At 47.4% G+C, this 15,226-nt stretch overlaps 1 protein-coding gene across 3 annotated transcripts in view; it reads left to right on the top strand.

The window, feature by feature from the left end:
- LOC309336656 (uncharacterized protein) overlaps positions 1–15,226 on the top strand; it is a 66,129-nt gene that overhangs the window by 13,601 nt on the left and 37,302 nt on the right. Inside the window, exons 1-6 of one of the 3 annotated variants that reach the window (XM_081852765.1) lie at positions 4,521–4,613; positions 8,471–8,908; positions 9,215–9,296; positions 10,163–10,245; positions 10,466–10,592; positions 12,198–13,814. The exons of 1 other annotated variant lie outside the window; for it this stretch is intronic. In XM_081852765.1, the coding sequence (XP_081708891.1) occupies positions 8,474–8,908; positions 9,215–9,296; positions 10,163–10,245; positions 10,466–10,592; positions 12,198–13,225 (1,755 nt within the window). In that variant the 5' untranslated portion in view covers positions 4,521–4,613; positions 8,471–8,473 and the 3' untranslated portion in view covers positions 13,226–13,814. Of the gene's footprint in view, positions 1–4,520; positions 4,614–8,470; positions 8,909–9,214; positions 9,297–10,162; positions 10,246–10,465; positions 10,593–12,197; positions 13,815–15,226 lie in introns of those variants that run through there. One more of the 3 variants, XM_081852766.1, reaches the window with a different exon arrangement.

Below are 15,226 nucleotides of genomic sequence, written 5' to 3' on the forward strand. Positions count from 1 at the left end.
CTTTGAATTGTGCTTGGAAACGTTCTGGGAGCCAATGTAGGTCTTTCAAGACCGGTGTTATGTGGTCTCAGCAGCCGCTCCCAGTCACCCGTCTAGCTGCCGCATTCTGGATTAGTTGTAGTTTCTGGATCACTTTCAAAGGTAGCCCCACGTAGAGTGCATTGCAGTAGTCCAAGTGGGAGATAACTAGAGCATGCACCACTCTGGCGAGACAGTCTGCGGGCAGGTAGGGTCTCATCCTGTGTACCAGATGGAGCTGGTAGACAGCTGCCCTGGACACAGAATTGACCTGTCCCTCCATGGACAGCTGTGAGTCCAAAATGACTCCCAGGCTGCGCACCTGGTCCTTCAGGGGCACAGTTTCCCCATTCAGGACCAGGGAGTCCTCCACACCCACCCACTCCCTTTCCCACCAAAACAATACTTTTGTCTTGTCAGGATTCAACCTCAATCCATTAGCCGCCATCCATCCTCCAACCGCCTCCAGGCACTCACTCAGGACCTTCACTGGTTCTGATCTGAAAGAGGTAGAGCTGGGTATCATCCGCATATTGATGGATGAACAAACTTTTTACCTAATGTCTGCAACTGATCTCAATATTTACGCGTGATATGTTAAATAGCTTTACAGCCTCCTCCACACTACATTTCCTTACCAACAAGAGCAACAGCACATTTAATACAATACTGCATTACACTTTAGACTATCATTCAAAAACTTCCCTTCCTTTCTCTAGGAAAATGGGTATAATACTTCTGGACAACTTTGCAGGGCTGGCGTAACCCAGCCACAGACCTGCTCCCCTATTATATGGGAATAATAATGGTGGAAATTAAAAAAAACACAACACGTTCCCTAACTGGGAACAAAATCATATTGAGAGAAAGAGAATATGAACTGCCTCCCATCTCAGGTTCTACGTTGCTCCCCTGTGAGGAAAGTTTGAGGCGGTTTATTTGGGGTAAATAAAAATAAATTCCCTCAAACCACGTCAACTGTGCACAATCCCCATAGCAACACACAGGATGTGAATCTTGATTGAGGACTATAAGGTGGCTTCTAGACTCTTTATATTTATCTAATTTTGCAAACCTGTAGCTCCCAGGGAGGTTCACAACATACTTCTGTAGATCATTTTAGGACGAATTTCTTCCTCAGAAAAGGAGAGGAGGCAGAGATAATGGAGTCTTTGGAGGGTTTCCCCACCTCTTATGTACTGAGTTGAATAGGATCCAAACTGCAGCAGTCTGATTGGTCCTAGAACAATAGGATTCAGAATGCAGCAGTCTGATTGGTCCTAGAACAATGCAGCAGTATGATTGGTTGGCAGGAACCACCCAATCATGCTCCAGATATAAGTGAATCCACAACCTGATTGGCTTACAGTAGAATTCCAGAATTAGCCAATCCTGTGCAGCCCATTGTGTAAATAATGTATATAAAGCAGATACTTTGAGGGGAGTTTCATTCATTCCTCCTCACCACTATGAGCTGAATAAAGAGCATGAAATCACTTTGCGACTCTGAGTATATTTCCCCACCCTTTTTGTTTTTCAATGGATTTTATTAGAGTTAAAAAAATAAATACATACACTCCAAGATAACACCGAGGGGGCCAGGTTCAAGTCCAAACAGCGCCAGGCAAGAGCCATCCTTTCCAAATTCGAGGGGCAGCTTGGAAAAAATCCCTGCCCTTCTCTGCCCCACCGCTACTCCTTGCCCCACAAAGAAGAAGAAAAGCTTTGCTCCATTATTTTTTTTCCACCTTTAACTCTTGCATTCCTGGAGGCTGGACTAGATGACCCTCAGAGTCCCTTCCGACTCTACAGTTCTTTGATTCTATTAAACTCCTTGTCCATTAAACTTTGGTCCCTCTTCATCCTGGAGAAGAGTGACTAGTGGGGTGCCACAGGGTTCTGTCTTGGGCCCGATCTTATTCAACATCTTTATCAACGACTTGGATGATGGACTCAAGGGCATCCTGATCAAATTTGCAGATGACTCCAAACTGGGAGGGGTGGCCAACACCCCAGAGGACAGGATCACACTTCAAAACGACCTTGATAGATTAGAGAACTGGGCCAAAACAAACAAGATGAATTTTAACAGGGAGAAATGTAAAGTATTGCACTTGGGCAAAAAAAATGAGAGGCACCAATACAAGATGGGTGACACCTGGCTTGAGAGCAGTACATGTGAAAAGGATCTAGGAGTCTTGGTTGACCACAAACTTGACATGAGCCAACAGTGTGACGCGGCAGCTAAAAAAGCCAATGCAATTCTGGGCTGCATCAATAGGAGTATAGCATCTAGATCAAGGGAAGTAATAGTGCCACTGTATTCTGCTCTGGTCAGACCTCACCTGGAGTACTGTGTCCAGTTCTGGGCACCACAGTTCAAGAAGGACACGGACAAACTGGAACGTGTCCAGAGGAGGGCAACCAAAATGGTCAAAGGCCTGGAAACGATGCCTTATGAGGAACGGCTAAGGGAGCTGGGCATGTTTAGCCTGGAGAAGAGGAGGTTAAGGGGTGATATGATAGCCATGTTCAAATATATAAAAGGATGTCACATAGAGGAGGGAGAAAGGTTGTTTTCTGCTGCTCCAGAGAAGCGGACACGGAGCAATGGTTCCAAACTACAAGAAAAAAAGATTCCACCTAAACATTAGGAGGAACTTCCTGACAGTAAGTAAGAGCTGTTTGACAGTGGAATTTGCTGCCCAGGAGTGTGGTGGAGTCTCCTTCTTTGGAGGTCTTTAAGCAGAGGCTGGACAACCATATGTCAGGAGTGCTCTGATGGTGTTTCCTGCTTGGCAGGGGGTCGGACTCGATGGGCCTTGTGGTCTCTTCCAACTCTAGGATTCTATGATTCTATGATTAGTTTAATGTTAAGTAAACGTCCAGTGCGCTTCCAACGCCATAAGTCTTATCTCAGCAGAGAATTTTGTGCAGCGGTTGAAGGAGGCAGGAGAGTCAGTACCATTTACAAATGAAGAATCCTGGAGCAAGCTCTTTGGAACTCAGGGAAAAAACTTTATTCACAAAAGCAAAAAAAACCAACCCTGGCGATAAAGCACACATGCTTTTATCTCCGGCATAAAGAAAACTTTACTCTAAACTTAACTCATATCAGCAAACAAGCCCATGGCCACAAACTGAGTCTGCCAGTCAGGTCAAGGGGGGGAAGAAGAGGGAAGAAACACTGGTGAACTGACTATTTATACAAACCAACTCACATTCCTGAATGCTTAATGACTTTCAGCTGCTCAGTGATTAGAGCGACTTGTTACCTCTTAACCCTTTAGTACCAACACTCCTTGCCCCCTCTTTCTCCTCGCCAAGAAAAGAGGTGTGCATTTGCACGTGGGGCAGCAGAACCGCCCTGCGCAGTGATGGGAAAGGGCTGCTCTAACCACTAGACCTCCTTCCCCCATCCCATCCCTCTTCAAAGTTACTTTAAAAATGCTGCTTTCCTGCTCATCCCCCCCCCCCGGCCACGTTTGCTTGGGAGCCCGAAGTGCCGGCGAGTCTCTCCCCCCCCCCCCGCCCCGGGCCAGGAGATGCCCGGATTCCCATCTGCGTGCGCGCAGGGCGCACGTTTCCTCTTTGGCACAGAGCGGCAGTGCTCGTGCTCAGGCTTTGCAAGGGTTAAAAAAAGAACCGGATTCCTAGAGAAGGAGGAAATTTGGGGTGGGAGGAAGGGGGGGGCTTCCTCCAGAGCAGAACACTGCCCCTCCTCTCTGGAGAATCAGCAGACTCATCAGCAGATTCTTGGATATGGGAGGGGTGAAATCTCCTCTTCCATTTGTGGACGTTACCAGGAGAGGCGGTCCCCTAGGTACGTGGGTCCTAGGCCGCATAGGGCAGTGTTTCCCAACCTTGGGCCTCCAGCTGTTTTTGGACTAATAATAATAATAATAATAATAATTTATTATTTGTACCCCGCCCATCTGGCTGGGTTTCCCCAGCCACTCTGGGCGGCTTCCATAAAAACCAGAAATACACTAAAATATCACAGATTAAAAACTTCCCTGAACAGGGCTGCCTTAAGATGTCTTCTGAATTCCCATCATCTGACTACAATTCCCATCATCCATTGCCACTGGTCTTGCTAGTCAGGGATGATGGGAGTTGTAGTTCAAAAACAGCTGGAGGCAGAAGGTTGGGAAACACTGGCATAGGGCATTGGCACGTGGGGCAGAAGAATCACCCTGTGCAGTGATGGGAAAGGGCTGCTCTAACCACTAGACTTCCTCCCCCCCTCTTCAAAGTTTTTTTCAACTGATTCCTCCCCCCCCCCCACGTTCGCTTGGGAGCCCGAAGTGCCTGCGAGTCTCCCCCCCCCCCCCGCCCCGGGCCAGGAGATGCCCGGATTCCCATCTGCGTGCGCGCAGGGCGCACGTTTCCTCTTTGGCACAGAGCGGCAGTGCTCGTGCTCAGGCTTTGCAAGGGTTAAAAAAAGAAGCGGATTCCTAGAGAAGGAGGAAATTTGGGGTGGGAGGAGGGGGGGGGCTTCATCCAGAGCAGAAGCAGCTCCCCGCTTTGCAGAGGAAGGACCATCTGCTTTTCCCCACCGCGCGCGCTGCATCTGCGGCTCCTCCTGCAACCCGGTGAGATTCTGCACCATTTTTGGTGGAAAGGAGGAGGCGTCGCATGGGAGACGCAGATCAGGAGAACCATCGCAGGAAACAAATAGGGAGAGGGGTGGTTCCTGTCTCCGTTCCCCATTTTCTAAGATAGAACCACAGAATTGTAAAATTGCAAGGGGCACCGCCCGGGTCCTCCTTCTCCAACCCCGTGCAATGCAGGAATCTTTTGCCCATGCGAGACTCGAACCCACGACCCTGAGATTCTATTGCTCTACCGGCTGAGCTCTTTGGGGAGGCTGGGGTTTAAGGTGGGTCTGCGAGGTGGAGTTGATCAGTGGGAGCGGATTGTCATGGAGTTGGAAGGGACCCTGAGGATCATCTACTCCAGCCCCCTTTAAGACAGAAATATGCAACTGACCCATATTTTATTTTGCTGGAAGCTGCCCAGAGTGACTGGGGAAACCCAGCCAGATGGGCCAGGGTATAAGCAATAAAATTATTATTATGATGATTAAGGAGCAAACATGCACTGAGGATGGGAGTTTGGGCTTCTCCTGGCCTGCTGGCGACATACCTCTTGTTATAATTGTTTATGCACATCATGTAATTAGGTAAAGGGTAAAGGGACCCCTGACCATTAGGTCCAGTCGTGGCTGACTCTGGGGTTGCGGCGCTCATCTCGCTTTATTGGCCAAGGGAGCCGGCGTACAGCTTCCGGGTCATGTGGCCGGCATGACTAAGCTGCTTCTGGCGAACCAGAGCAGCGCACGGAAACGGCATTTACCTTCCTGCCGGAGTGGTACCTCTTTATCTACTTGCACTTTGACGTGCTTTTCAACTGCTAGGTTGGCAGGAGCAGGGACCGAGCAACGGGAGGTCGCCCTGTAGTGGGGATCCGAACCGCCGACCTTCTGATCGGCAAGTCCTAGGCTCTGTGGTTTAACCCACAGCGCCACCCGCGTCCCTAATTAATCATGTAATTAAATAGCAATAAAAAGCTTTACAAAGAAAATAATTCAGAAAAGAGGCAGGCAGGCAGAGCACAGCCATGGCGGCTATAATGGCGGCCAATAGCCATTATAGCCCTCTGCTCCATGAGTTTGTGCCGTCCTCTCTTAAAGGCAGCGTGGTGCAGTGGTGAGAGCGGACCAGGACCATGAAGCTCCCGAAGGGGTACAACAACTTTGGCCCAATTCCTATTAGGCATGGCCTACCTCATAGGGTTTTCGTGAGGTTTAAATGGAGACGGGGAGAGCAACACATGCTGCCTTGAGCTCCTTGGAGGAAAAGGTGGAATAATAAAAAATAATAATAATTAATTTTATTTATATCCCGCCCTCCCCAGCCGAAGCCGGGCTCAGGGCGGCTAACAACACTAAAGTAGTGCAACATTATAAAAACATTATAAAAATGAATTAAAATCAAAATTGATGGCAACCATAAACTAAAGTTTTGTAAAGATTGCCAAAGGAGGGAGTCAGGCTGTGCCCTGACCAAAGGCCTGGTGGAACAGCTCTGTCTTGCAGGCCCTGCGGAAAGATGTCAAGTCCTGCAGGGCCCTTGTCTCTTGTGACAGAGCGGTCCACCAGGTTGGAGCCGCAGCCGAAAAAGCCCTGGCTCTACTTGAGGCCAGCCTAACCTCTCTGTGGCCTGGGACCTTCAAGGTGTTTTTATTTGAAGACCTTAAGTTCCTCTGTGGGGCATACCAGGAGAGGCGGTCCCGTAGGTACGAGGGTCCTAGGCCGTATAGGGCGTTGAAGGTTAAAACCAGCACCTTAAACCTGATCCTGTACTCCACCGGGAGCCAGTGCAGCTGGTATAGCACCGGATGAATGTGATCTCGCAGCGAAGACCCCGTAAGGAGTCTCGCCGCGGCATTCTGCACCCGCTGGAGTTTCTGGGTCAGTCTCAAGGGCAGCCCCACGTAGAGCGAGTTACAATAATCCAGTCTGGAGGTGACCGTCGCGTGGATCACAGTGGCTAGGTCAGGGCGAGAGAGGTAAGGAGCCAGCTGCTTAGCTTGGCGGAGATGAAAAAATGCCGCCTTTGTAATAGCTGCAATCTGCGCCTCCATGGAGAGGGAGGTATCGAAGATTACACCCAAACTCTTAACGGACGGTGCTGGCACTAATTGCACCCCCGCAAGAGATGGGAGTTGCCCCCTCAATCCCATATCGTCCCGCCCCAGCCAGAGGACCTCTGTCTTCGAAGGATTTAACTTCAACCGGCTCCCACATAACCATCCAGCCACAGCTTCCAAGCATCTGATCAGTGTAGAATCATGGATTTGGAAGGGAAGCTGAGGGTCATTTAGTCCAACCCCAGCGATGTAGGAATTGCAGGTGGGTCGAGCCTGCAACCTTGGTGTTACTGGAAATATGCTCTAACCAACTGAGCTATCAAAGCCAATTGTTCTTCTTCCCTTAAAATTAAAGCCCCTGTTTGTCAAGCGGAGCTTTCTAGCTTGGTAAGCACATAATAAATGTGTGCGCATTCAGACGCTAGTGTTTTCCAGGGATCACATTATGCTGGGAGTACTTTCGCCCAAGGACACTACAGTGGTACCTTGGGTTAAGAACTTAATTCGTTCCGGAGGTCCGTTCTTAACCTGAAACTGTTCTTAACTTGAAGCACCACTTTAGCTAATGGGGCCTCCCACTGCCGCTGCACCGGCGGAGCACAATTTCTGTTCTCATCCTGAAGCAAAGTTCTTAACCTGAAGCACTATTTCTGGGTTAGCGGAGTGTGTAACCTGAAGCGTATGTAACCTGAAGCGTATGTAACCCGAGGTACCACTGTATTCCTGCATGAGGGGTTTGGCATTTACAGGATTAAAACTTTAAAGAGCATAGATGAAAACCGTCTCTGTTAGTGATCCCTGAATATAGCAATGGCAGGGAGCTGAGCCAGGGTAATAATAATTATTATTATTATTATTATTATTATTATTATTTTTTATTTATACCCCGCCCTGCCCTGCCAGAGCCGGGCTCAGGGCGGCTAACACCAATAAAATAAAAACACAGTAAAAACATAATAGGGGGAAAAGAGAGGGAGAAAAAAACCCAATTTAAAATCATTTTAAAATAGCTGATAAATCAAGACCATAAGGGGAGGGAAACTTAAGGGTCAGACTGAGGATGTGGTATGTTTCTCTCTGGCTGATGAGTCTGTGTAATAGGGTATGGATGCAGAATCTCAAAGTTGCAAGGGACCCGAGGGTCATCTAGTCCAACCCCTGCAATGCAGGAATCTCAGCTGAAGCATCCATAGTAGAAGGCCATCCAACCTCTGCTCAAAAACCTCTGAGGAAGGAGAGTCCATAACCTAAGGTAGACCAAGATGCGGTCTTGGTCCAGGTTCTTAGATTTTGAGGCAGGGATCCTGCAAATGGGCAGTGTGATAGGAACATGAATAGCTGTGCGAGCAATAGAACCTCCATATGCAAAGCGGTATAGGTAAAGGGACCCCTGACCATTAGGTCCAGTCGTGGCCGACTCTGGAGTTGCGGCGCTCATCTCGCTTTCTTGGCCAAGGGAGCCGGCGTACAGCTTCCGGGTCATGTGGCCAGCATGACTAAGCCGCTTCTGGCGAACCAGAGCAGCACACGGAAATGCTGTTTACCTTCCTGCTGGAGGGGTACCTATTTATCTACTTGCACTTTTGAACTGCTAGGTTGGCAGGAGCAGGGACCAAGCAACGGGAGCTCACCCCGTCGCGGGAATTCGAACCGCCGACCTTCTGATCGGCAAGTCCTAGGCCCTGTGGTTTAACACACAGCGCCACCCGCGTCCCAGATCTCAAATGAGGGGAAGAAATGTTGTGTATTACATAATTCACAATACGGGGGATCAAAACGAAAAATACGTTTTCATCAGAGAATGTTTTCCCGCAGGGAAGAGATGGAAGAACAAGACTCTGCCGCCCTTGAAGCAGGAAGACAGCCTGACCGCATCATGACAGGGAGCACTGGGGAAATTTGGGATGGAAGCAGACACAAGACATTGAGGAAGAACATCCATGGCTCAGATGTGCACTGCCAACAGTTTAGGCACTTCCAGTACCAGGAGGCTAAGGGACCCCGAGAGGTTTGCAGCCGACTCCACCATCTCTGCCGTCAGTGGCTGAAGCCGGAGAGATACACCAAGACTCAGATCCTGGATTTAGTGATCCTGGAGCAGTTCCTGGCTGTCCTCCCCCCGGAGATGGAGAACTGGGTGAGGGAATGTGGAGTGGAGACCAGTTCCCAGGCGGTGGCCCTGGCTGAAGGTTTCCTCCTGAGCCGGGCAGAGGAGAAGAAGCAGACAGAGCTGCAGGTGAGAATTTTGTCTGGATCAGCAAGAGTCAACCTGGTGTCATCTAGAGGTTGTGGAACTAAAACTCCCATCATCCTTCATTCTACATATTGACTGGGAATGATGGGAGCTGAAGTCCAGCAACGTTTGGAGAGCATTATGTCGGCTACCTCCTAGGGGGCTCAGGATGTGAGGGAGGGGATCCCAGAAATCTCTGCTTCTTCACCAACTTTCTGTGGAAGTCCACCAAACAGATAGCCAAGTACCCCTGAGGTTTTTGCATTTGCTGTTTCCGTGCGATGTCTTCAATGCCTATTTCTGTTTCAGGTAAAGGATCTGGTAACAGAAATGAGAAGCGATTTCCCCAGAGCAGAAAGGAATCTGTCAGTCATCAGGCAGAGGCCTCTGGGTGAGGATTTAGGGGTAGTGTTTCAATATGGTCTCCCTCTGTTAATTTTGAAACTAAGCCATCAACTCAGGGGTCAGCAAACTTTTTCAGCAGGGGGCTGGTCCACTGTCCCTCAGACCTTGTGGGGGGCCGGACTATATTTTGAAAAACAAAATGATGTAAGAACACCACAAGCCCCAGTGGCTGCTTACCTGTGTCTTGCGAGTGGCAGGGGCTGGCGGCAGCGGCGGAGGAACGATGAGCGGCGTGCAAAAGGGCTCCGGAGACTGGCTGCTCAAAATGGCAGCCGCTTGAGCCCTGCTGCTGCTACTGACACCAACAAAGCCCAGCCCCCTTCCTCCTCTAGGCAGGGCGGGGATAAGCCAGGAGGAGGGAGGGAGGAGGCAGCGGCGCTGCTGCCATGTGAGGGATAGGGAAAGAACATGCACACTGGTGATCCACGCAGCGATTCCCGGACCGTCCATGGACCGGATCCAGAAGGCGATTGGGCCTGATCTGGCCCGTGAACCTTAGTTTGCCTATCCATGCATCAGCTTCTTTAACCTTTTGCTGGGAGACAAATCCTGGACCTCAGCGTCCAGGCTGAACGATGGGGGTGGAGACGCTCCTTCAGGTATACTGGCCTGAGGCCGTTTAGGGCTTTAACGGTCAGCACCAACACTTTGAATTGTGCCTGGAAACGTACTGGGAGCCAGTGTAGTTTTTTCAAGACTGGTGTTATGTGGTTTCGACGGCCGCTCCCAGTCACGTCTAGCTGCCTCATTCTGGATTAGTTGCAGTCTCCGAGTCACCTTCAAAGGTAGCCCCACGTAGAGCGCATTGCAGTAGTCCAAGCGGTAGATAACTAGTGGTTTTGTCTCTGACAGGCAATGGAATGATGCTGGCAAGATGTCGTCAGCCATCTCCTCTTTGTGGTTCAGTAGAAGGAGCAGCTGTGAGACCAGATCAGGTAGGGGGATGGATCACTGAGGGGAGAGGCTGGGCCTCCCTGGTTCTGAGTGAATCTCTTTCCATCGATTTGCTCCTATCAAAGCTGCCCTCAGCGAAGGCTGCGAATGCCACCCAAGAAGGTTTAATTCCTGAGAATAACAGTTTAACTGGCCTTTTGAATGTCGCCAGTAGACCATCTCTATGCTACCCATGAAAAAATGTTTCCCCTTTTCTTTTAGGGTCCCATATCCTTTGAGGATGTGGTTGTGCATTTCACGGATGAGGAGTGGTCGCTGCTGGATCCTGACCAAAGAGTATTGCATAAGGATGTCATGGAGGATAACTGGAGGATCATGGCCTCTCTCGGTAAGATCTCCTATTGCGTCGCAATATCGTTTTTTAAGTTCAATATTTCTGTATGTGAGCAATCCTAATATTCTGACATCGCTCAACCGGGCTGCACATGCAGTATCTAGGATTTTTATTCCTGCTGTTAATCTTGAAAATTAATCTCTCCTGCATTTTCTCTGAGCACGCATTCTCTAAATCTGCCCTTCACAACTGTGGCTTGGTTGGTCTTATCTGGTCAGGTTATTTGTGGAATGTAAGTTTCAGAGTTGTGAGGGAGGTGGAACGATGTCATTTTCCAGAAGGCCAAAGAGACAAGTTCACGTCATCAGAAACTGAGTGAATTTCATAAACGGGTCAAATAAGAATCCACTTCACAAAAGAGGCTGGGGTTCACTGATTTCCATAAAAATGAGAGGCCTTTGCCTTCCTAGGAATGCAACAATGCGCTCTCTTTCAAAACCAGCTTCCATTATTCTTCTCCCCTAATGGCTTCCGAATTGGTTCTGAATCTGGATTTCCTGGCCAAAACTTTTCCTCATGTGCTAATACAGCGTGGCTAAGCTCCCTTTTCATTTCCGAAATGCTTCACAACTGAAGCCCGAAGTTTCCCTCTTTGTTTATATTAATTCCAAAGATGATATAAAGATGGGACCTTAGTGTAATATGTTTTTTTGGGGGGACACACTTTTTACGGCTGGGTTAGCCAATGTGGGTCCCTCCAGAGGTTGCAGGATTCCACCTTCATCATCCCTGATAGCTGTCAGTTCCAGCTGGAGCTGATGGGAAAGTCTAATACCATCTGGACGGTACCACGTAAAAGGGTATTAGCCAGTAAGAACCCCACACATTTTCCAATTTACAGATTGCTCCCTTCTGAAAGAAAATTATATGAAAATAATGTATAGATGGTATATAATACCAGTACAGATTTCAAAAATGTATAAAACTGGCTCTAAAATTTGCTGGAAATGTAAAGAAAAAGAAGGGACTTTTTATCATACGTGGTGGGAATGTAAAGAAATTTTAAAAATTTGGGAAATTATATATAATGAATTGAAGAAAATGTTTAAAATGACATTTGTAAAAAAAACAGTAGCATTTTTGTTAGGGGTTGTAGGACAAGACTTGCCAAGGAAAATAAGGAACTTGTTTATATATGCTACAACAGCGGCAAGAGTCTTGATAGCACAAGGATGGAAGAATGAGGAAACCTTGACGAAAGAACAGTGGCAAGAGAAATGGATAAACTACGCAGAACTGGCTAAACTGACATACAAACTGCGAGACAAGGACAACTGTGATTTCAAGGGGGAATGGGAACTTTACACAAATTATTTAAAAACACAACAAAATGAACTGGACTCCTTTGGCAGGTTTTGAATAAACGTACACAATTTTATTGTTGATAACATGATGGACAGATATGTAAGGATATATAAAATTTCATAATATGCAGAGAAAATAATGTGCAGCGAAACCAGGGAGAGGAGCTGCGGGGGGGGGGGGAATTATGTAGGTGATTATATGGTTTGATAATTTGTTATGTGGAAATTGAGCAATGAAAAATATGTTTTTTTAAAAAAGAAAACCCTGCACATTTCCCCATTTCTTCTGTTTCAGCACAAGGAATCCACCGCGCAGATAAACCATATAAATGCAGTGAGTGTGGAATGAGCTGCGGCCGGAAGATAATTCTCATGTACCATCAAAGAATTCACAATGGGGAGAAACCCTATAAATGCTTGGAGTGTGGAAAGGGCTTCAGGGAACGCAACCATTTGACTTCCCATCAAAGAATTCACACAGGGGAGAAACCCTTTCAGTGCTTGGAGTGTGGAAAGATCTTAAGGCACAAGACAAGTCTTGCTTCTCACAAAAGAATCCACTCTGGGGAGAAACCCTATCAGTGTTTGGAATGTGAAAAAAGCTTCACTCACAAAATAACTCTCATGCACCATCAAACAGTTCACTCTGGTGAGAAACCACATAAATGCTCACAATGTGGAAAGAGCTTTGCTCTGAAGAAAAACCTCACTTCCCACCAAAGAATTCACACCGGAGAGAAACCGTATAAATGTTTGCAGTGCAGAAAGAGATTCAGTCAGAGCTCCCATCTCACTTACCACCAGAGAATTCACACAGGGGAGAAGCCATATAAATGTTTAGAGTGTGGAAAGAACTTCAGCCAAAGTACTAGTCTAATTTATCACCAGAAATCGCACACTGCAGAGACACAATATAAATGCTTGGAATGTGGAAAGTGCCTCAGTCAGGAAGTGGATTTGGTCGATCATCAAAAAATGCACCTCCGGGAGAAACCACATGTATGTTTGGAGTGCGGGAAAAGGTACACTCAGAAGAACTGTCTTAGAAAACACCAAAGAATTCATACAGGAGAGAAACAATATAAATGTTCTGAGTGCGGAAAAAGCTTCTTTGAGAAGTCAGCTCTCACGACACACCAACGAGTTCATACGGGAGAGAAACCCTATAAATGCCTGGAGTGTGGAAAGGGCTTCGCTCAGAGTTCCCATCGCAATGTTCATCAAAGAACACACAAATTGAAGGGCAGCGTATGGGAGCAGCTTTCTTCAGATCTCCAGCCTTTATTCCCACCAAAAAATCCATATAGCGGAGAACCCATATAAAGACTTGGAATATGAAAGGAGCTTTAGGAGCAGTTCCTAGCTTTCTTTCTGCAAGAAGAACCCAAATAAATGCTTGGATTGCATATAGACAGGGCACATGCAGGAAAATTTGAGGAGTAATCATTAGTAATAATAATAATAAATTTATTATTTATACCCCGCCCATCTGGCTGAGTTTCCCCAGCCACACTGGGCGGCTCCCAATCAAGTGCTAAAAACAATACAGCATTAAATATTAAAAACTTTCCTAAACATGGCTGCCTTCAGATGTCTTTTAAAGATAAGATAGCTGCTTATTTCCTTGACATCTGACGGGAGGACGTTCCACAGGGCGGGCGCCACTACCGAGAAGGCCCTCTGCCTGGTTCCCTGTAGCCTCGCTTCTCGCAGGGAGGGAGCCGCCGGAAGGCTCTCGGCACTGGACCTCAGTGTCCAGGCTGAACAATGGAGGTATACTGGGCTGAGGCCGTTTAGGGCTTTAAAGGTCAGCACCAACACTTTGAATTGTGCTCGGAAACGTACTGGGATCCAATGCAGTACTTAGAAGTTGGGAGGAGCTTCCAAAAAGGCAGAAACTTCTGTTGCTATCATTAATCCTAACCTGTCATCAAAGAATTCACACGGGGGCGAAACAGTATATTTGTCCCAGTAGGCAAGATGTTGGGGACCAAGCAGGATCCAAGAGTCTCAAAATCCACTTGGATATATTTATATTACAGTGGTACCTTGGTTTACGAATTTAATCCGTTCCAAAAGTCCGTTCTTAAGCCAAAGTGTTCTTAAACCAAGGTGTGCTTTCCCATAGCAGTGGGGGACTCAAGGGGTTCCACGTATAGCTCTGGTGGCAGTGACCCAGTAGTGCTTTATTCAGCTAAGCAGAATCAACAATAGCAACGGGGGACTCAATTTACAAACGGAACACGCTCAACAGGAAGCGGAACATGTTCTGCTTCCAAGGCAAAGTTCACAAACCAAAACACCTACTTCCGGGTTTGCAGCGTTCTTAATCCAAGTTGTTCATAAACTAAGCTGTTCTTAAACCAAGGTACCACTGTAAATACATTAGCAGAAGACCAGTGGGGGCATTTTAGTTTCTGAAAGATGAAAGTATCAAAGAGAAATCAACAGCAAGGAGAAATAAAAGGAACAGTATATGCAGGTAAGGTAAAGTGGAATGGCTTGCTGTCTGGGCTGCCTTTCCTTGTGATGGAGTTGGGGGGGGGGGCGGAAGCATGACTTGCTCTCTGTGTTGAGTCCAATTCTGTGGATCTATGCCTCTTCCCAGACACAGAACAAGAGAGCAAGATTTGTGTGAGTCCTCTCCGTATTATATTCAGCCAGCATATATGTGTAAATAAAACATATCCGAAAGACCCTGTCGTTGCCAGTTACCTTGATTCTGAAGGACCCAAACCACTGTGGACTCATGACAGTCTCCGGAGAAATCTGCTGAGACATTGAACAAGCTTACTGCCTAATGCCTGCAACCAATCTCGGTATTTACACGTGATTTGTTAAATAGTTTTCCTCTGTGCAAATCATTTACACCAGAGGTTTTCGACCTTTTTGGGTCCACGGCTCTCTTGACCAACTACAGTCATACCTCGGGTTACAGACGCTTCGGGTTGAGCACCGCATTGAACCCAGAAGTACCGGAACGGGTTACTTCCAGGTTTGGGCGTATGCGCAGAAGTGCAGGATTGCGACGCACACGTGCTCAGAAGCAGCGCTGCGGGTTGCGAACGTGCTTCCCGCACAGATCACGTTTGCAACCCGAGCGTCCACTATACATCCTTTCTGCTGCACCGCTGTGGGGCTCAGGAGCCCAGTTACTGTATTTTTCTTTTTCTTTTTTTTTTTGGTGCCAGGATTATTATTTTTTTATATATATAATATTTTATTTGGATTTTTCAAACATAAATGCAAAAACAAAAAAAACAGTGTAACATATATCATAACATCTTTTCATAACATCTTTGGACTCCCTCGCGCCTCCCGCTC

The sequence above is a fragment of the Podarcis erhardii genome (genome assembly GCF_964252035.2).
Source record: "Podarcis erhardii genome assembly, chromosome: 2".
In the NCBI taxonomy this organism is placed as follows: Eukaryota; Metazoa; Chordata; class Lepidosauria; order Squamata; family Lacertidae; genus Podarcis; species Podarcis erhardii.